The sequence below is a fragment of the Copidosoma floridanum genome, unplaced genomic scaffold (assembly GCF_036245765.1).
Source record: "Copidosoma floridanum isolate Cflo_tuat_1 unplaced genomic scaffold, Cflo_Japanese_pri ptg000025l, whole genome shotgun sequence".
Classification (NCBI taxonomy): domain Eukaryota; kingdom Metazoa; phylum Arthropoda; class Insecta; order Hymenoptera; family Encyrtidae; genus Copidosoma; species Copidosoma floridanum.
This window is the reverse complement of record NW_028321902.1, coordinates 4,422,829-4,444,232: the sequence shown is the minus strand read 5'-3', so window position 1 is coordinate 4,444,232 and position 21,404 is coordinate 4,422,829. Positions and strand designations below refer to the sequence as shown.

Genomic DNA, 21,404 nt, shown 5'->3' with positions numbered 1-21,404 from the left:
TAGCGCTACCCGACCATGCGGCGTTACCACGACCTACGTAACTTAACTGCTGGCAGCATTTGCGGAATACACCCATAGTCCGCAGGCTAAGTATACGTCCTTAACCGCCTTTTTCACTAACGTTTAGAATAATGATTGAGACAATCAATGATTGTATCATGAGTTTTTGTATAAAGTTCAATTTATACAAATAAGTTGGTAAATATAGGCACACATGATTAATATTTAAACATTTTAAGCTGTATAAATATATAACATAGATTCCAAATATGCATTATTACCGCTGGAATATGCTAACAAAACCAAATATCCGTCTTTCTCACCCAGCAAAATAATAGGTATCTGTATAATCCTGTATCAATTTATTGCACACATGCGAAATGTTCAATGACAGTAAACAATGACATAATTTCAAACTTTACTTTTAACTCTTCATTTCACACGTAATTTTACAATGCAATTGATAAATTATTATTCATACAAAAGTATTAATATTCTTATAGGAGATCGATTTTCAGGCAAAAGATTATTTGTAAACTTGCCGTAAACAGCACAGCCAATGTCAACTTTTTATTTTCTATCTACACAACTAGTTGCGGCTGGTTTTAGCGTTTCAGATTTCTAAACTAAAAAGTGGCCCTAAAATTCTGAAGGAAAGCTTTAGATATTTTAGGCCCTAGAGCCATGTTGTCAATTATAAACCAGCCGCAACTAATTTCATAAGTACAAAATAAAAAGTTAACGTTGTTTGCACTGTTTGCGTCAAGTTTACAATTCATCTATTACCCAAAAGTGTAAATATAAGGGAGGTCGATATTGGTGTGAAACATACACTGCAAACTTGCCGCAAGTAGCACAAACATCGTTAATTATTTATTTTGTATCTATTTCAAGAGTTGCGGCTGGTTTATAAGTGATTAAACGGCTCCAGGGCTAAGCTGCCTAAAGCTCTCCATCAGAATTTCAGAAGCAATTTTTGGCCAAAAAAATCACTACCGCTAGATGGCGCTGATCCAAATGATTATTACTACTTGTAGTAGAGCCATTTGATCAATTATAAACCAGCCGCAACTGATTTTGTAAATACAAAATGAAAAGTTAACATTGTTTGTGCTGTTTGCGGCAAGTTTGCAATGCACCTTTTATACGAATATTGACTTCCTATATATTTATACTTTCAGGTGAAAGATACATTGCAAACTTGCCGCAAACAGCACAAACAATGTTAACTTTTTATTTTGTATTTACAAAATCAGTTGTGGCTGGTTTATAATTGATCAAATGGCTCTACTACAAGTATTAATAATCATTTGGATCAGCGCCATCTAGCGGTAGTGATTTTTTTGGCCAAAAATTGCTTCTGAAATTCTGATGGAGAGCTTTAGGCAGCTTAGCCCTAGAGCCATTTAATTACTTATAAACCAGCCGCAACTAATTTCATAAATACAAAATAAAAAGTTAACGTTGTTTGCACTGTTCGCGTCAAGTTTACAATTCATGTATTACCCGAAAGTGTAAATATAAGGGAGGTCGATATTGGTGTAAAACATACACTGCAAACTTGCCGCAAGTAGCACAAACATCGTTAATTATTTATTTTGTATTTACTAAATCAGTTGCGGCTGGTTTATAATTGATTAAATGGCTCTACTACAAGTAGTAATAATCATTTGGATAAGCGCCATCTAGCGGTAGTGATTTTTTTGGCCAAAAATTGCTTCTGAAATTCTGAAAGAGAGCTTTAGGCAGCTTAGCCCTAGAGCCATTTAATTACTTATAAACCAGCCGCAACTAATTTCATAAATACAAAATAAAAAGTTAACGTTGTTTGCACTGTTTGCGTCAAGTTTACAATTCATGTATTACCCGAAAGTGTAAATATAAGGGAGGTCGATATTGGTGTAAAACATACACTGCAAACTTGCCGCAAGTAGCACAAACATCGTTAATTATTTATTTTGTATTTATTTCAAGAGTTGCGGCTGGTTTATAAGTAATTAAATGGCTCTAGGGCTAAGCTGCCTAAAGCTCTCCATCAGAATTTCAGAAGCAATTTTTGGCCAAAAAAATCACTACCGCTAGATGGCGCTGATCCAAATGATTATTAATACTTGTAGTAGAGCCATTTGATCAATTATAAACCAGCCACAACTGATTTTGTAAATACAAAATAAAAAGTTAACATTGTTTGTGCTGTTTGCGGCAAGTTTGCAATGTATCTTTCACCTGAAAGTATAAATATATAGGAAGTCAATATTCGTATAAAAGGTGCATTGCAAACTTGCCGCAAACAGCACAAACAATGTTAACTTTTCATTTTGTATTTACAAAATCAGTTGCGGCTGGTTTATAATTGATCAAATGGCTCTACTACAAGTAGTAATAATCATTTGGATCAGCGCCATCTAGCGGTAGTGATTTTTTTGGCCAAAAATTGCTTCTGAAATTCTGATGGAGAGCTTTAGGCAGCTTAGCCCTGGAGCCGTTTAATCACTTATAAACCAGCCGCAACTCTTGAAATAGATACAAAATAAATAATTAACGATGTTTGTGCTACTTGCGGCAAGTTTGCAGTGTATGTTTCACACCAATATCGACCTCCCTTATATTTACACTTTTGGGTAATAGATGAATTGTAAACTTGACGCAAACAGTGCAAACAACGTTAACTTTTTATTTTGTACTTATGAAATTAGTTGCGGCTGGTTTATAATTGACAACATGGCTCTAGGGCCTAAAATATCTAAAGCTTTCCTTCAGAATTTTAGGGCCACTTTTTAGTTTAGAAATCTGAAACGCTAAAACCAGCCGCAACTAGTTGTGTAGATAGAAAATAAAAAGTTGACATTGGCTGTGCTGTTTACGGCAAGTTTACAAATAATCTTTTGCCTGAAAATCGATCTCCTATAAGAATATTAATACTTTTGTATGAATAATAATTTATCAATTGCATTGTAAAATTACGTGTGAAATGAAGAGTTAAAAGTAAAGTTTGAAATTATGTCATTGTTTACTGTCATTGAACATTTCGCATGTGTGCAATAAATTGATACAGGATTATACAGATACCTATTATTTTGCTGGGTGAGAAAGACGGATATTTGGTTTTGTTAGCATATTCCAGCGGTAATAATGCATATTTGGAATCTATGTTATATATTTATACAGCTTAAAATGTTTAAATATTAATCATGTGTGCCTATATTTACCAACTTATTTGTATAAATTGAACTTTATACAAAAACTCATGATACAATCATTGATTGTCTCAATCATTATTCTAAACGTTAGTGAAAAAGGCGGTTAAGGACGTATACTTAGCCTGCGGACTATGGGTGTATTCCGCAAATGCTGCCAGCAGTTAAGTTACGTAGGTCGTGGTAACGCCGCATGGTCGGGTAGCGCTAGCGTCAACCTGTACTAACTGTCGGTGGGTTCCGCATGTCAACAAACTCCGAAATATCAGATGGCATGGGAGCGAAAACAGTAAAAAATATCAAAGTTTGTTGACATGCGGAACCCACCGACAGTTAGTAGGTACAGGTTGACGCTAGCGCTACCCGACCATGCGGCGTTACCACGACCTACGTAACTTAACTGCTGGCAGCATTTGCGGAATACACCCATAGTATACTTGCTCTTTTTCGTGACATTTTCCGACATTCTATCGTCTGCTTTGCTTTGTTTACAATCAGAAAATGTCACGAAAAAGAGTTATAGTAGACCGACGTCGTCTGCTTTACTGCTGGTGAGATTGCGGATCACATCACCAGTAAATCGACAGTAGCGCTCCCAACCACGCAACGTTGTCACGTCGTACATATGTAACTGCTGGCGGCGATTGCGGATTACACCCCATATTGACAAGGGGGTTCCACTGTTCCGCTAAACTCAAATTGAGTGAACAGACTGAGCAGACCTATGCTGTGTTCTCTGTCAGTCAACGACCATAGGCTTTGTTGCCTGGGGGAACCAAGGGGGGGCTTGAACGAACCTTGTGATTGGCCCTTTCACCGTAAACGTAAACGTAATATAGTTTAAGTACTTTTGTTTGTTTTTTTTTTCCACTCCGTTGTTGTTCTCGAAAAACCATAATTTGATAATAATCAGTGTACTCGTATTTAGCGATGGGTTTTTCCAGGTGACACAATTTATTGAATCCTCATCAGTTGTCTTGGAAAGTACAGTCTTCAATTGGTTTTGCACATAATAAAAAAGGTAAGTGCCATTTGTTTGCTGAAACATTGTAAGTATTTATAAATTAAACATTGAAATGTAAGATAATATTATTTCGCAGGTGTCAGAAAAGATTTAAACACAATGACAGGAGACATAGTTGCCAAAAAATTGAATTTAGAGGCATTAACCAAAAGTAAGTTGTTGTACATGCTTTCTTGCTCTTTTTACAAATATTTGTCAAGCAATTTTTTTTTTTTTGACAGATAAAAGGCCAGTTCAAATGGAGCTGATGCCACAACCAGCAAAGAAAAAGACTCGATGTAAAGTTGATTTAGAGCCAATGGAAGAAAAACTGAAACAGTTAGAGGATCCACCCTCTACGCCTTGGGAAAAAAAAATTTGTTTAGCCAGACTTCCCTACTCATTTTTTAATGTGCCATGTAAAACATTGGCTAAAAATATGCTAGGAAAAGTGCTCGTCAGGAAACTAGATGATGGAACAATCCTGAAGGGACGAATTGTAGAGACAGAAAGTTATTTAGGTGGTGAAGATAAAGCATCCCAAACTTATGGTGGAAAAGTTACTCTGAGAAATATTCCCATGTTTATGGTACCTGGAACTATTTATGTTTATTTTACATACGGAATGTATCATTGTTTTAATATATCCAGCCAAGGTAATGAATGAGAAGTTAATCCTTTTGTTTTATTTTCATCAATCTATATTAATTTTGTATAATTTTTAGAGGAAGGCAGTGCAGTACTTATTCGAGCTCTAGAACCTTTGGAAGGCATACAACACATGACAGAGCACAGAAGTCAAAGGCCTTATGCTAAACTTAAAAAAAAATTATCTAAAGTACTGAAATTTCACGAATTATGTAATGGACCATCAAAAACGTGTATGGCACTGAAGCTTGAAAAATGTCACAGTAAATATTCCATTTGCAAATGGAAAGGACTTTGGTTGGAAGATGATGGGTATCAAGAGGAAATAAAAATAGTGGAGTGTCCCAGAATCGGGATAGATAGTGCCGGCGAAGAATGGGCAAATAAACCATTAAGGTACTATGTGTATGGTCATAATTGTGTAAGTAAAAGAGATAAAAATGCAGAGTCGACATTTTTGCAGGGTTCGTAAAATTCTTTTCTAATCATGAAATATGTTTAAGTGATTTTGATACTAAAAACAGTACAAACTATTTTTTATAATAAAACAAAAAATTATTAAAAGTCATTTTTTTTAATTATGTCCAAAATTAGCATCAAAACAATGATAAAACGCTAATCTCTCGATTACATGATAAGTTACAAAGTTTTATACAAATATATTTCTTTTAATGGAATATTGTTCATATATTACATACATAAATATAAAATGCAGCGGTTAAAAATTATCTTAGTGTGCTCCAGAATATTTTTACAATTATCAAACTTTATTTACAACCCTCATCATTTTCTTCTTACGACCACTCTTTCATTATTTTGTCGTATTCATCTTCCTTGATGAATGGCTTGTCGATGGAGCTGAAAAGAAATTTGTATGTAACTTGCGAGCTCCGTAAGCAGCATATTAATAAAAAAAAAAAAAAAAAACTTACTCTATCATGAGATCCCCGCAATAAAGACACTCGGAAGCTACGAGCTCGTCTATATCGTCTTTGATCTGCTCCTTGGGTGAAAATGTATCGGACGCACTACCATCTGCGTTGCTAGCCAGCTGCTGTTGCTGTTGCTGCTGTTGAGCCTGAGTCAACTGATACTGGAGCTCAGCTAATCGTGTTTGCTGCTCCAGAGGCAGCATTTGCGTTAGCGCCGTTACGAGACAGTCGCTGTGAAAATGATGTCCACACGGAAATACGTAGAACGGACGTTGCAGCAGCTGCACATTACATTCGTTACATGTGTCTCTCGTGTGTATAAACGAACAACTGACAAAGAAAAAATAATTTGAGAGCTTGAAACCAACATTGTACAATTATAATTTGTCAAGCTTACCGGGTCCGGAAATCTTGAATATCTTTTCGAATAACTTCGGCTGCTTTGGTGGCTTCTTGCATTTCTTCCTTCAGATCTTGAATGTGCCGATTATATTCCTGAAAATACAAATTTTCATCTTCATCAATACTAGCAGGTGCTCAAAGCCGAAAGTTTGGATGTACAATTACCTGCAAGGAATTACATATGGCCTCCTTGAAGTGGTCAATCGTGACAAAGTCAGGAAAAAATGGCAATATGTCTTCTATTCGAAGCAAATCGCACTGTTGAAGAAAATCCATCGCTTGTTTTATGTCATTCTTTTCCTTGACAACGTGCTCAGCTACAAAATTGTACTTGATCATTCATTGGCATTTACATTAGATCACAAATTGTAGTCTACTAACCAATTTTCAGCCACATCTTTTTTCTCAACTCATCGTCCCCGTCATGTGACGGCATCGCGGCAATTTGCTTGGCCAAATCGACACTGATAGTTAACGCTAGATCAACTGCCGTCATCCATAGTCCCAATAACGCAGAGAGCTGAACACAAGCCTCTGTCAGATTGGCTTCTTGACAAAGTCTGAGAGCATAATGAACGTCGTAGTGCACCATTGTTATTTCTTGGCCTGAAAGTCATTTTCTCTATTTGTCAAATCGCGAATATGGAGTGCTATAAACGTTTGTATCTCTCTTTTTTTTTATTTTCAGTACCTTGTGAGTTGATGTACCGCATAACTTCGTCTTTCTTATAGCGGGCATAGAGAGAGAGCAAAAAATTATGGATCGCTTGTTCTTGACAACTTTGTTCGTAGACGCAGTGCTCCAAGTACCTTATTATCTCTTTTGCCTTTATAAAAAATTTTGTACGTCATTTAGAGAAATGCTTGTGAGAAAAATAAAATTCAATAACAGTACGTGTTTTTCATCGTTGTCGCAGGACACCAAAGCAGGTATCAGCTCGGTAGGCTTGAGATTAGATCCCTGTGCTATCAATGCCGCGACAGTCTGTTTTGGTAGCTCCTGTATAAGAACGCTGGCAAACTGATAAAACAGCTCTTTGTTCCCTTGACTCCTAAGTACTTCGAGTGCCTCGAGATGATTGTTTTCGTACAAATGCTGGCGAATCACTTCTTCATAGTTTTTATTCATGATCGTCAACCGAAGCAAGTTGTCCTTGTCCCCGTGACTGGCTATTATATTGCAAATCGTGCTTCGATTTCGTCGCAAACACTCCTATAAAAGTGATGAATCGTTTGTAACTCAAGTTTTCCTTTTAATGTTTAATAAAAAGAGTTACCTCCACTTTGTTGGACGCCAGAAAACTATCAAAATGCTTCTGAAGCTCCATGTAGCGTGGTTTTTGTAGGTAAGACGGGTCGTTGCTGCGCATCGTTCCCATCTGATTCATGAAAAGTTCCACCACCCAAATCACGATCATCGTAATTTGAGTTTTATCCTGTGGCCTTAAACTCTCGAGTTTCTAGGCAATATTCATGATATTTTACGCTAGTCTTGAATAAAATTTAATGGTTACTTTGAGGTTTTTACCTTTATTAAAAAAATTTTCAATGCTTCAGTTTCATTTTCTTGCAAAAATTTTAAACATATTTCTTCAAAAGACGAGTGCGTTTCTGCATACACTAGTGCACTATTTTCGTACCTGAAAAATTGGGAATATTTAGCAAGAACTATTTTACATTTGTCCGTAAATTGATCCTAAAAAAATACTCACTCTTTGTTTTTGAATAACATTTCGGCTTGTTTCACGAGAACTTGATCTACATTAGCTGGATCGCCTTGACAATATTGCTTGGCCAGTTCAAATTCTTCTTTAGCAGCATATACCTACCAACAAAATTTAATTAATTCTATGTACGAAAGTTTTTGACCCATTCTATAGCTGTTGGTGTAACAATTACCTGCCAAACATTGCGATCCTCTCTGGTAACTTTATATTTAAAAACCGCTCTCTCACTGTAAGCCCAGATCGAGCCAGTTGCGGGATCTTTGATGATATTAATCAATTTTCCAAAAGCCTGCATCACACAAATGATTACCTCAAATCATAGAAGGCTTTTGTTCATTTATATAATATTTGTTGTAACTCACGTCATTGTACAAGTCTTCGAAAATTAATTCTTGGTTGAGCAAAGAGATACCCTTTACATGGTCATTGTATAAAAGGAGCGCGTGAAATTCAGTCAGAACAAACGACAATGGAGTTGAATGTTTCCTCGAAGTACTGCTACTTAAGAGACTAGTTTCCGGGCATGGCAACATTTGTTGATTTACTAATAAATTGTCAGGGTCTACTTTAGGGTCCACCTTTGCGAGTACAATCAAAGTTTAAGACGTGACATTCCACGAAGAAAATTATTTTCACAAATCAATCGCAAAATTACCTGAGAAATAAGGATACCAGTTTCAGTCAGCCAGCCAAAAGTTTTTGGAAATTCTTGTGGTAATGAAAAGTAAAATTGCATTTTTGAATATGGCAACGAACTTTCCAACTGAATAAAACTTTCTGCAAAGGTTTGTCATGTCATTACCACGTATACATATACAAAGCTGATTTTTTTTTCTCTTATTTTACCTTTGATGTTCAAGTATTTGCTAAACACTTGCTGCAAAAGTGGCTTTTCTTCGTGGCTGGACACAACTCCAATGTACTGATAAATCCTTATAAGAGTTGTTACTATTATAAAGTATTTGTCAGTGTTTGGTACCCTTCTGAATTCTAAACCTGTTATCGGAGGTTTGCTGTCTTTACCAATATCAAATACCTGAAACATTAAGTTTCCTTCAAGATTTGAAAAATATGGCACATGAGTTCAAATGTTTTTTTTTTTTTTTTTTTTAATGAGTAGGAATATTTCACAACAAACACTACGTTGAATTAGCTTACGAGACGACTTACCAATCCTTCCATGTCTTTATTACCGTAAAGCGGTAAATAATTCGGGAGCTTGGAAATACAAAAGTTTTTCATACAGAAATTTCAATTACACGAAACAAACTGATTTTAGCAATGATTTTAACGGCATTTTAATGGGTAACCTACATTGATAATGATTTGTTCCAATAATTTTTCATCTCACCTGTCTCCAATACTGCTCCAAGCTGGTGGTGAAAATTTTGTCTCCTTCAATACCGATTTCAGTTTCAAAAATAAGACCTTTTGAAGTTCCCAGCAATATGGGTCCAGAAGTAGTTTCCAACGTATTTGTAAAGTTCCAGCCAACTGCTGTTATTTCATGGCCTCTGAATTTTGAAGCCTGAAAATTTTATTCTTTCAACATATTGATCGTGACTTTGACAAAATTAATAGTAAAGATAATCACTTGTTTCAACTTGGCCGACTTTCTGTGCAAATAAAAAAGTTCAGACACAGAGTTATTATCTCCTTGTTTGGGTACTGTAGATATAACTAAATGTTGACCCAAAGGATCAAGAAATATGCCAGACAGCCTTAAATTTCCAATAAACTTGGTAATATCGATTTCTAAAGTGAAAATAAAATGTTACTTCATACTACTTTCATCAGATGTTGCCAAAAAAGCTATTGAAATACGTACCTTCAGGCTTGTCGGGTTGTTTCATGTCGATTCTAAGTAAAATATTGTTAGCCATGGCAATGACAACGAAATTGCCACTGACACACATGCGCAAAATTTTATCAGGTGGCATGAAATTAACCTTTTGCTTGATAAATATCGGAGTTTCATCCTGAAGCTTCATCTGAATGAACCCCGAGCTACTCTGTAAAGGTATATGAAATGGTTGCAACGAATAAGCAAAATTATTAAGCTATATGAAATTTAAAGTGCATTACAATATCTTGTTTCAAAGTCTGCAGTGGCTGCTTGGACCTCTGAGAGGCCTGCTCGAATTGATCAAACACCGAGGCCATTTCGTCCTAATGAGAGTATTTTTTTTTTGTACTTGAGTTAATTTACAATATCTCACATCCTATGATGCCTTGTTCCAGTCAACTAAAAGTCATAGCTGCAAGGAAATCAAATTATGAGTATTTATAGTGTTGGTCAAAGGTTCATTTTTTTTTATTCGGTATACAGTAGCCTGTACAAACGATGATGAAAACTTTAAAAAACTATTTTACAATACTCTGGATGGAAAAATATTAATCACCTAACCCTTTTCTCGGCACAACTGGCTTTAACCTCATACCGAACAAAAGTGCAGATTTATCGAGGACAAAAAAAATCACCACTCTCCATCACTCCAACTGATAATCCTTATCGTTTACCATTCCAATTCGTTAAAATATACAACAGAAGGGCAAAAAACACTTTCAGGGCGTATCGCACTACACCTCAAAACATTGCAGAAGACAAATCGCAATCACATACATATACATGCAGAGAGAGAGCTAGCCTGACCCGAGAAAAGCGGCATGTAACAATTGTTTTGTAAAAAGATGATTGTCTTACCGTGTATATTTCATATTGTACAAATATGAATATCGCAATTTCATGTTACTGTTCAGAAAGTTTATAAATTGATTGAGTTTACAATTATATGAAGGTGCGTATTTTATCATACATACATATATATATATATATATATATATATATTTAAAAGCCATAAAAAGAGTAAAGGTCGTGCATTGGTCAGACGTGTATACTTAGATTTGGTCTGACCAAATTTGGTTTCACCTCTCGGGGGAGGGGGGGGGTTAAGGATGTTGTATTTTAGTAAAAAAAAAAAAAAAATACTTTTGGTTATAAATAAATTACTCGAAAACCAAACAAATGTTAATCTGTGAAAAAATCAGACTCTAATTTTCTATCTCTATATACTTACGAACGACAGAGCTCTTGTGATTTTCTTGTTAAATATATCTATAAATATTGTTTGTTAAGCTTGAAAAAATCGGTCATCAAAAAAAAAAAAAAAAAAAAAAAAAACTCTACTCATATTTGTTTTCCACAACAACCGTGTATTTTTTTTCTTTTCTTTCTTTCTGTATTGATCACACAAGAGACCTTTTTCGTAATAACCCTATATAAAGAATAAAAATAAACATCAGCCATACAATGCATATACATGTTCGAATTCCAACCCTAACGAGGGAACAAACCAGCGCAAACTGCTTTGACGAGACAATTTTCAAACTAAAATCATTCTGCAAGCACATCTATTTTGTTTTACGCACAAAACAAAAACCGCGTAGAGAAAAGAAAAAAAAATAAAATAAAATAAGAGCATATTATAGCTGCGCACTGCAACCTCATCGCATTCAAAAAGAACCCCCGTAACAATATAACCCTCGTTCGATAAATCGAGACTCGACCCCAAGGGGTTGTTGTTGGATCAAACCACCGCGAGGTTGGGGGGGGGGATGCTATACGCATCAACGAAGGGGTGGGGGAACGCAGGCGCCCTCTCAGTAGACGGAAGAGAGCTCGGACGGACGGACGCGAGTGTGCAGTGCGGCCACACACAAGCCCCCCCCCCTGCCCCTCTATACTACGGACACCCATATAGTGTATACACGATACGCATAAACTCGTCGCGCCAGGGACCCTTTTTTTCTTTTTTTTTATTCATCATCGAGCATATACCTACTCCGGATTTCTACGACAAAATAAAAAAAAGCTAATCAGCCAGTGAGTTTGTGTGTAGGGGGCGTGCACGGTTGTGTACGGTCATGTGCATTTGTGTTTTATTCAACAGAGAAACAAAATTACAAGAAAGGTAGTGTAAAAAAAAAAAAAAGGGGGGTGGGTGGGAGAGAATAAGGATGAGGGTGGCTCTTTTGGCCATCGCGCACACGAGGAGGAAGGGGGTGGAGGTTACGTCGTGGCCCACCACCAGGGCGCGATGCTTGCCCGTTGTCGTCGGGGCCAGCAACTCTCTGTGATTGATTATTCCCGTAGTTGTGTCCGTTGCGTTTTTAAATTGAGGAGGAAAAGGAAAATGCAGTGATTTGCCTCGTGCCTCAACTTTCAAGGTAACAACGTGCATAGGTGTTTTAACGCGTGTGGCCAAAAAAAAAAAAAAATGCAAGAGTTTTCGTGACCCTGTACACTTTATTGACAAATAACGCGACGCACCAGGAATTTGAGACACAGTGTATACAAAGATACATTGATATTTGTACTTGTAACAATAAGCATCAGGGGGACTCCACATCCGTTCCGGAAAAGACGGTCGACCGCATCAGGACAACAAGGTACGTTGTTGGTGGGTTAACGGGGGAGAGCTGTCAGCCCTCGTTTCCCACTCGATATAATATACACCCCTTCGTACCAAATAACAAACAAAATAAAACTTACAAAAATCAAAGTAAAAAATACAAAGCAGCGGGGGTTGATGGTATAGCAAGGCTCATCATCATCATCATCGTCATGAGGTATAACACACACACATTGGCTGGCAGTGCTGGTATAAAGCCAGAATACTACGTATGTATGTATGTATATAGAGGGAGAGAGAAGAGGGGTATACGCTCAACGTGTTGGATCGATTCCCCTTTCTTGAGTCTCGTGTGCGAGGCGACACCGCGCTCTCTCTCTCTCTCTCTTCAACCCCCTGTGGTTCATCCACATGTAACACACGCTTACAGATATATACACGCAAAGGTGCAAACACGTTTGGTGTAGGTATATTGCCTATAGACCATCGAACACACGCGCCTTGTACTCTCCCCCCCCCATTGGATACGTATCCTAAAAAGGGGATTGTTACTAGCCATCATATAACACATTACTTACATATAGTTATCTGTTGCTAAAATACAACGTATAATGTATATGTATATGGGCTTATATGTACACCTGAACGCATTTAAATTATTCAGTCCCATCCGCAGCTCTTCCCATGAAATTCCTAGTACCTTTCTCTATACGTATACACAGGCATCATCCCTTCAATGAGGGTAGTTGCTTACTTCTGTCCTCATTCCCTCTGCTCTCTCTCTTCTCGACCCAAGAATCCGGAACTAAATAAGGATACTTGTATGCCTATATATACGCTCGTCTTCTTCCTCGTTTTTTTGGCGCACAGGACAAAATACCTCAAGGGGTTCGAAAGGCGGGGGTGGGGGGTGGGGAGAGGAGTTTAGAAATTCAAGCTGCATCCCCCATACAACGCACATACGTCAACCAACTACGCACGAATTTACGCAAATGTCCTACATATTGAGCTTGCGTCTATACACACGAAACCCTCCTCTCCCACCCGCTCATTTGTTCGGATTGCGATAGACCCCCCCCCCAGCAAGCATCATGTGTGTTTGCGTGCTCGCGATTGTGTGTGCTCACCTTTATCAACAATCCGTCATGTAATCGTGCAGTGTATACTTTTTTTTTTTTTTTTTAATTTCCTATCTCTTTCCCCTCGTCTTTGCTCGCTTTTCTCCGATGCCTGTTTGCGAGTGTACCTATGCACGTATAGCTTCGTTATCGCTATGTGCAATTAATCCTGCCCCCCCCCACTCCCTTTTTTTTCAATTTTTACGCTCTTAGCAGCAGATCGGCCTGTATTGACTCTATTGATCACAAAAAGCACATTTTCCCTGCATTGTTCGTCCATATCGACGAAAACACAAGTATATGCTTTATTTCCAATAATCCGCGTGCCACCTGTATACATGTATATATGAACGTATCAATTGACCCGGCCTCACACGTGCGGAATGAAAGAAAATAAAGAAAAAAAAAAAAAAAAAAAAAAAAAAAAGTTGTGACACACAATTCCTCCCTTCGACGCAAGTGTCCTGTTTCGGAGGAGAAAAAAAAAAAAAAAAGAAGAAGAAATGTAGGTCGCATGCTGCCAATAATAATAATAATAATGAAATAACGCACGTATCCTCGGTATCCCCTTTTTCTTCCATCGTACACGTGTAATCTACAATTCCGCTGTATTTAAAAATGGTGGGGGGAGGGGGGCAAATTTCACATTTTGCAAAAAACTTGCATACCATAAAAAAAAAAAAAAATTCAGTCTGTCTCTCGGTGGATTCACGCAAAATACAGAGGGGGAGAAAAACCTCGAGGTATATGGCTCTCCTCCCTCCTCTGCACTTGATCACGTTAAACCCTTTAACCCGTCGCGCAGTGAGCCTTTCAAGATTTTCCGGCTCACGCGCCTATCTCTTCGAACTTGCTCTTTTTTTTTTCTTCTTTCTTTCTTTCGCTGATGCGCTTCTGTTCTTTTTAAAGAAACGCCTATACATATATATATATATTGTATAGGGTGTCTCTCGGCTCCGCAGGCACCCTCCCTTTTTTCTTTCAACTCGCACGTGTGTGCACAAGAGCACGTAACACTTTAATGAAGGGAAAAGGACACGCGTCCAAGTTAAAAAGAGAAGTCGTATATACCTGTGGTTGTACACATATATGTGTATGCATCAACAGGCAAAAGAGGGAGGGCGATGTGCGTGTTGAACCAGAATGAATGCTCTATAGATATACAATACAGTAGTTGCGGTTAGTACGGGAGGTATAGGGGGGTTTGACGAGGTTGAGTCAGACAAAGTTTTCGTACCATATGAGCGTGTTGTTGTATATATATATATATTTGTGTGTATATACAGGTGTATACCGCAGCACCCCTCTCCCACCCGATGAGAAAGCACACGCGAGAATGAATCACGTGTGTATACATATGTATATACGCTATCCTCTCCCATTGTAACCCAGAAAAAAAAAAAAAAAAAAATCTCAGCACCTACTTTTACTACATGCATACCTTTTTTCTGTTATTTTCATATTTTCTGTGTGTATATAATATGAATCACGACGCGAGCACTGATTCTGTTTCTCCCTGTACTGGGTTTGATTGAATTTTGGAGATTTTTTTTTTTTAACAAAAAAATTTAATCATTTGTGTAAATGATCTGATTTTCGATGCAAAGGTGATTTTCAACATATAATGAGTGTATGTATTTGTGGACTCAAGTAATTATAAAATCCGAAAAAGCTTAAATTTTGCAAGTAGCTTGGGATTCAATATCGACGCTGATCACGTATATTTTACACGTTTGCGTTCAAATTAAAGTATGTAATTTCGTTACTTTGATATTTACCGACAAAATGCAAATACAAAACTCGTTTGGATATTACATCAAAATTAATATTAAATTACACTTTTTTTTTACTCTGGCAATCCGTATATTGGTCATGCCCTACAAGAAAGCCGTTTTTTTTTTTAAATTTTCTGCATAAATTAATTATCCGCTCGTTTGGAAATAAAATTAATTTGTCTCCACAAGTCTCGTGATGTAAAAAAATTGTCACGATCCGCATATACCTTTTTTTTGTCGCAGGTAAACGGCCCCTTTGCATAAATAAAGTTGGCGCACATTGCACGAATATACGTCTTACTCTTTTAAACATTGTATGTATGTATATATTGTGTGCGCAAGATCTGAAAGTCGAACGAAAATTTCCGGCTAAATAAACACGAGTTGAAACTTTTAAAATTACATACATACATACGGGCAAAGAGAAAGAGTGCATTTTTATCCATGACGACGCGACTTTTCGCACAGACACGTATGAGAAAAGATAATACTCTTTCTCTCTGTCTCTTACAGGGTGGGAAAACGTACATATACATTGCAGAGCCCGTATGGCACAGCATCGGAGCTGCGAAGAAGAAATAGAAAAACTCGGCCGTACATGTAGGTGTATATTATGTAGACTTGAGACGAAAAAGGCGACGGCGCGCGTTTTAATAGCCGAGGCTGCCGAGCAAAAGTGCATTGGGGGAGAAGAAAAAGCTCTCTCTCTCTCGTCGTCTTTTCTGTGCAGGTGCCGCGTGCATTTACACGAGTGTAAGATTGTAAGCGCGACCGTATAACTGGAATTTTCGCGGGTGAATTATATTTTTTCCCTTCCGTGCGAAAACTTTTGTCTGATTTCTTTCCCCCCCCCCCCCTGTGTTCGAGTATACATACGTTGCAACAACTCGCGCGCGTGCTTTTGTCGCGTAGTGTCAAGAAGAGACACGACGAGAATTTTCGGTACGAAATGTTATTGTTATCATCCAAGGAATGGATGGTTAAAGTTTGCCGTTGATTTTTTTTTTGCACAAAGTACAGAGATTTTTTTTCGGTAATGTTTGCTGGAACGGGGAAATCATGCAAATTTCAATAGCGCATCGTAAATTATTCGGGCCTCGGGGAAATTAAACTTACAACGTTGATTTATCATTCGGGCTAAAAACTATTTTAAACTGTACGCCAGTTCGGTTGGTGATGTTAAAACAATTAAAAAAAATTTTTTTTTTTATTGAATTTTGGGGGGTTCTGTTGAAAAAACAAGTACACATTATGTTATGTATTTTCTTAAAAACGTTGTAGGTGATTACAACATTTTTATATTTATAAATATAGAGGACATACTGAACCAATTTTACCATAAATTTTATTTTATTTTTTTCATCCATTCGACGGGTGCCGGTGTCAATATGTTACAATTTTCAGCTTTAAACGGACGTGTAAATTAAATTTTAGTAAACAACGATGTGCCAGTTGTCTTTATTTACGTAAAGTGAAAAAATCATAGATGGCAATATAAATATATAATCAATCACTAGCACGTATTTATGAAATTAAATGAACTTTATCCATAATAAGCCCCAAAAAAGTACTAAAATCACACACATTTGAAAAGGAAGCCCATGAATAAAGGCAAAACAAACCAAAAAGACACCAGCAACAAAAACAACACCAGAGTATAATTCAGCGTCGATAAAAGCCTCGGGGGAGCTTGAATTGACGCTTGAAAAGGGCCGTATATAAGCGTATAAAGAGCAAAGGGATAGAGAACAATTGAATTAATCGACACTGCAGGCGGACAATGAGGAAAAGAGGACAGTTATATAGGATTAGAGAGTAAGAGAGGAATAATATGCACACCAAATGTTATAGTTGACGACAAGGCTTTCATCTATAAATTGATGCATAAATATACATAATGATCGTTTAAAAAGAGTTATACATACTGGTAACCCAGGGTAGAATGGGTTTCTTCGATATTTTTTATATCAAGCAATTAAAGTTTTTGTTACATAATTATCTTTAATGCACTTCAGTTATATTTACAATCATATTTATTTCTTTAAACAAATAGTAAAACCACACAACCCTGTAAACTATTTAACATGGAAACCCCCCATATAACCCCTAAAAATATGGGTATGTTATAAATATCATTCATTTCTTCAAAACTAATAAGAAATAATTAGATTTTCTTTTCTTTAATTTGATAATAAGTTCAAAAATGCAATATATAATATAAAAGACTCAGACTTTAAGAGAACAACATAACCTTACAAATTATCGTGGCCCCATACCACCCCGAGATTCCCGTAAGAGAGTTAAGAAAAAAAACACACCTTCACCCCCTAACGTGTACGAAGAGCACGAAGGTGGCAAAGAGTCCAAATTCAAGGGGTTGGGGGGGGGGCTCCCACGTCTCTTTGCCATGGCACTGAAAAAGCCTCCCTCCTTACACTCCCCCAATGCGAAGAGATAGAAAGAGAGAGAGAATCGAGCGCGTGCCCTATCGATCGACCTGAGAGAGTTGCCGTCAAACCAGCCAGTCGGAACACACCGTCTCTCTCTCTCTCCCTCTTTTTCTCTGTATATTTATACACCATGTAACTATACAATAGTTGCTCTCTATAGCTTATATATTATATACCACTGATGCTTAGTGTTGTACTGTGTTGTGATAATTATTTTACGAGACCTTTTTACGGTGGTACCATGACTTTATCAGTTTATTGCATAATTTTTTTGCAATTTCCACGTAATTGCAATATTGCAATGCCCCCCCCCCCCGGTTATTAGAGTATCGTTGAAAACTTTATTTAGTAAATCATTAAAATGAGATATGCGAAAAATATACTCTGGATGTATGATTTAAAAAAAAAAAAAAAAAAAAAAGAATACTAAATATTCCTTTGAAAAATCATAAATAGTCCTTACTTCACATATAGCTATGATGAGCGTGAAAAAAAAGCTTAAATCCGTCAAGCCTCTCTTGTTCCCAAATAAGTACGGAAGAATAGAGCTTCGGACGAACAGTTTCTCAAATACTTTAATTTTTTTTTTTTTTTTTTTTTCCTCCTTTTGACGCGGTGCAGTGTGCAAAACACTAAAATAGTGTACTAAAATGCACTTATACCCTGCAGATGAAAACACGTTCTGATGAGGGACTATTCGTTTCGGAAAAAAGCTCGATAATTATCCAAGTGGAGGTGAGGAAAAAAAAAAGGATTCACTCGAGCCATTGCTCTTTAGATGATAGAAGAAGAAAAAAGTTTTATATTACAGGCTAAAGACCTGAGATCACATGTATTGCCACTAATATACACTATCCTGGATGATATACACGCAGGCCCTAAGCACTCTGTAAAAATAGTGTGTATCAAAATACACGTTTACAAAGAATCAAGTTTTTTTTTTTTTTTTTTTTTTTTTTTTTATAAAATGCATTGCAATTGTATTGAAAAGAATTTGCAGAACCACAGCATCTGTTCTGTTGAAGTATAAGAAGTACACTACTTTTTTCATATAGAAAAAAAAAAAAAAAAAAAAAAAAAAAGTGTTTCTAGTTCAATGCAAAACAAGCGAAATGGTTAACGAAGCATCGATTTGATTTTTCTTAAAACTATTACCTAACGTAATCCATTTTACATAAAAAAAATATAAAAAAATAGAAATTTCGACTACTAGACGCCACTTTAACACCCAATAACTTACTTGGATTTCCAGTGCATCTCCAGTAAGTACCTATATCATTGACAATGGAATGTATGGACAGTGGCCAAGTGAAAAAAGGAGAGTACATTTCACAAGAACCAACGCCATATCATCGGGCATCACGACATCGTACGAAAAAAAAAAAAAAAAAAAAAAAAAAAACAGCTACAGAAGGAGGTGGTCACTGTGCGGCACATAATAAAAAAAAAAAAATCCTCCGTACTTACTGCAGAAAGAGTATTAGGGCACACACGGTTCCGCGGCCGGTTGCGCGTGCAAACTGTATGTATATATATATGTACTCTTAGGTGGTATACCCGGCGCCTCCGGTCTTTCCTCTCCACTCAAAGAGCCGCGTACAGCACTCTCGAGCCCCGAGCACCTGGTTGCTTTTTCCTTCTTCGTCGTCTCCATTTTTTTTTTTTTTTTTTTTTTTTTTTTTTGTCACTCAAAAACTTTCAGCTCACTCGTCTAATGCTCACACGCCTCGTCGAAACTTGCGAGGGAAAAAAAAAATAAAAAACCTACCGGACTCTTGCCCATACACCGTATACGTTGGAGAAATAAATGCTAGCCAAAAGTAACTTACTCAAGCTCGCGATACACGTATGTATGGTGTACCCGGACAAACTCGTCCAGCTTGAATATACTTCCGAAGTACTCGTAGATTAGATTCTTCAGTAATAACAATAATATATAGGGACTCGCAGAAATACTTACGTAAGGGATGGCGAGTAAAACAAAAATTTTAAACGAAAGAACGAGTTAAAAAAGACCGAGTAATTGCAGTACTTGAATTACAATTGTACAAAGATGTGAAAAAAAAAAAAAAAGAAATATAAAAAACTTGAGAGCAAAACTTAATATACAAAAAAAGAAAAAAAAAACAGAGATCACTATACACTGAGAGAAAACAATTGTAAAAATGTATGGATAAATTTCAGCAAAAATTACCGTTACGCACAGTAAATCGGATGCAAGTTTTTTTTTCTTAACGGTAAAGATGATTGTTTTAACAGTAAAAATTATGCTTTGAAAAGTAAAAATTATATGGTTACAACGGTAAAAATTACCATGCTAAACAAGCAAACCTGAAAAGTACCGGTTGATAAATTTCACTTTCTCGTAAAGTAATTTTTACCGTTGTAACCATATAACTTGTATACAGTTGAAAATAATAATTCTTTTCTTTTTTTCTGCCAACTTGCACCCGATTTACTGTGCGAAATGGCAACTTTTGCTGAAATTTCTCTACCCATTGTTTTTTCTCTCAGTGCGTATTTTCATTAAATCACATATCCCCTTTGATATTGTCCCTGATGTGATGCACATAACAAATACATGGCACGCGCTCGCGGACCATCTAATTCGTCGTCGTCAGTTGTGTAGTCGGGCGTAGAAAGCTCATTTGCGTAATTGGACGATAATCCCGGGACACGCTCTGCTCCGCTTCCAACTCGAAAGGACACTCTTCGTTTGGCACGCCAACTTATAACGGCCGCTTCGATTAATCCCCGCAACGAGGACGACGCTTACAGCTATATTAAATTTGCCCCGCCGTCGTGGTATCGATTACGTGCCCCCTCCGCCCCTCTACACGCAATCCTTTCGTTTCATCTCCCCTTTTTTTTGCTTTTTTTTATAAAGATTAGCTTTTCTTTTTTCCTTCGCGAATTGTGGTATATGAAGGATATCAAAATGGAGGGTCACACCAGATGGGTTACTTAATTATGATTGTACTCGTGAAAGTATATACCTGCTTCCGGGGATGGAAGGGTCGGGTGTGTATATGCTCGGAAAACAAAGCTTGACTGTACAAGTACGTAAAAAAAACGCCGAAAGGGCAAAAAAAAAAAAAAAAAAAAAAAAAAAAAAAAAAAAAAAGTTGCAAGTGCACAATTATCAATTGAGGGGAGGCGAAAGGGTTCTTTTAGTGTTTCCTCGCGTGACTCGCGGTATGGACCGACGATCGAGGGATTACGCAGACAACGTGAAACAACGTACCTTATCTCGTGTTCACGTGAATTTACTCGTAAATAAAATGATTAGCGCGCAATTGATGCATCGATTGTCGGACTTGGGTACGATTGTTTTGTGCGTTTTTTTTTTTTTTATATTTTCAAAAAAAATTTCTTCCTTTTTTTTCTCCCGAATAAAGTGCATTTTTTACGTTGAAAAAACTTTTTCATTCATCCGTACTTAGTATGTAATATGAAGATTATAATTTCTTTAACTTAATTTTGACTAACAACTTTTCCAATTTGATTATTCTTTCAAATGGTGATTTTGTTTAACACTGTGTTATAAGTTTAGTTATGGAGATAATTTTTTTAACACAAATAATACATTGTACGTTTTAGGTAGAAAAAGTATATATTGCAAAAAAAATTGAAACTGTATCTGTACCAAAGTATATGTGTCGATTTTTTAAAACGACAGTGAAAAAAAAAAAAAAATGAACTTCGAGGGACGGTTTTTTCTTTTTTTTCACAATTTTTAC

The 21,404-nt window shown here is 36.7% G+C and overlaps 2 protein-coding genes across 3 annotated transcripts; one reads left to right on the top strand and one right to left on the bottom strand.

The window, feature by feature from the left end:
* Nucleotides 1–4,146: 4,146 nt before the first annotated feature.
* LOC106644134 (uncharacterized) lies at nt 4,147–5,498 on the top strand. The gene is made up of 4 exons (XM_014359524.2): nt 4,147–4,218; nt 4,298–4,372; nt 4,443–4,856; nt 4,926–5,498. Exons 2-4 carry the CDS (start codon nt 4,321–4,323, stop codon nt 5,318–5,320), a joined length of 861 nt encoding a protein of 286 aa, XP_014215010.2. The 5' UTR covers nt 4,147–4,218; nt 4,298–4,320; the 3' UTR covers nt 5,321–5,498.
* On the bottom strand, nt 5,414–10,505 carry dor (vacuolar protein sorting-associated protein 18 dor). Of its 2 annotated transcripts, XM_089595203.1 has the most exons (20): nt 10,312–10,505; nt 9,995–10,167; nt 9,738–9,921; nt 9,504–9,664; nt 9,261–9,437; nt 9,080–9,127; nt 8,756–8,945; nt 8,565–8,686; nt 8,272–8,487; nt 8,082–8,198; nt 7,895–8,007; nt 7,711–7,822; nt 7,460–7,642; nt 7,078–7,395; nt 6,874–7,009; nt 6,564–6,788; nt 6,348–6,499; nt 6,178–6,275; nt 5,781–6,110; nt 5,414–5,706 (listed from the first exon to the last, which is right to left on the bottom strand). In XM_089595203.1, exons 2-20 carry the CDS (start codon nt 10,070–10,072, stop codon nt 5,643–5,645), a joined length of 3,024 nt encoding a protein of 1,007 aa, XP_089451329.1. In that variant the 5' UTR covers nt 10,073–10,167; nt 10,312–10,505; the 3' UTR covers nt 5,414–5,642. The 2 variants fall into 2 exon arrangements, with proteins under 2 accessions (XP_089451329.1, XP_089451330.1); XM_089595204.1 differs by lacking the exon at nt 9,080–9,127.
* Nucleotides 10,506–21,404: the final 10,899 nt, after the last annotated feature.

What these genes read in the sequence shown, in the direction of transcription:
- dor (XM_089595203.1), bottom strand. Translation starts at nt 10,072, where the DNA reads ATGGCCTCGGTGTTTGATCAATTCGAGCAGGCCTCTCAGAGGTCCAAG. An exon ending in CAAATACTTGAACATCAAAG is followed by an intron (nt 8,687 to 8,755) that starts GTAAAATAAGAG and finishes AAACCTTTGCAG; the next exon opens with AAAGTTTTATTCAGTTGGAA. An exon ending in TGCGGGGATCTCATGATAGA is followed by an intron (nt 5,707 to 5,780) that starts GTAAGTTTTTTT and finishes ATTTCTTTTCAG; the next exon opens with CTCCATCGACAAGCCATTCA.
- LOC106644134 (XM_014359524.2), top strand. Translation starts at nt 4,321, where the DNA reads ATGACAGGAGACATAGTTGCCAAAAAATTGAATTTAGAGGCATTAACC. An exon ending in TTTAGAGGCATTAACCAAAA is followed by an intron (nt 4,373 to 4,442) that starts GTAAGTTGTTGT and finishes TTTTTTTGACAG; the next exon opens with ATAAAAGGCCAGTTCAAATG. An exon ending in TTTTAATATATCCAGCCAAG is followed by an intron (nt 4,857 to 4,925) that starts GTAATGAATGAG and finishes TATAATTTTTAG; the next exon opens with AGGAAGGCAGTGCAGTACTT.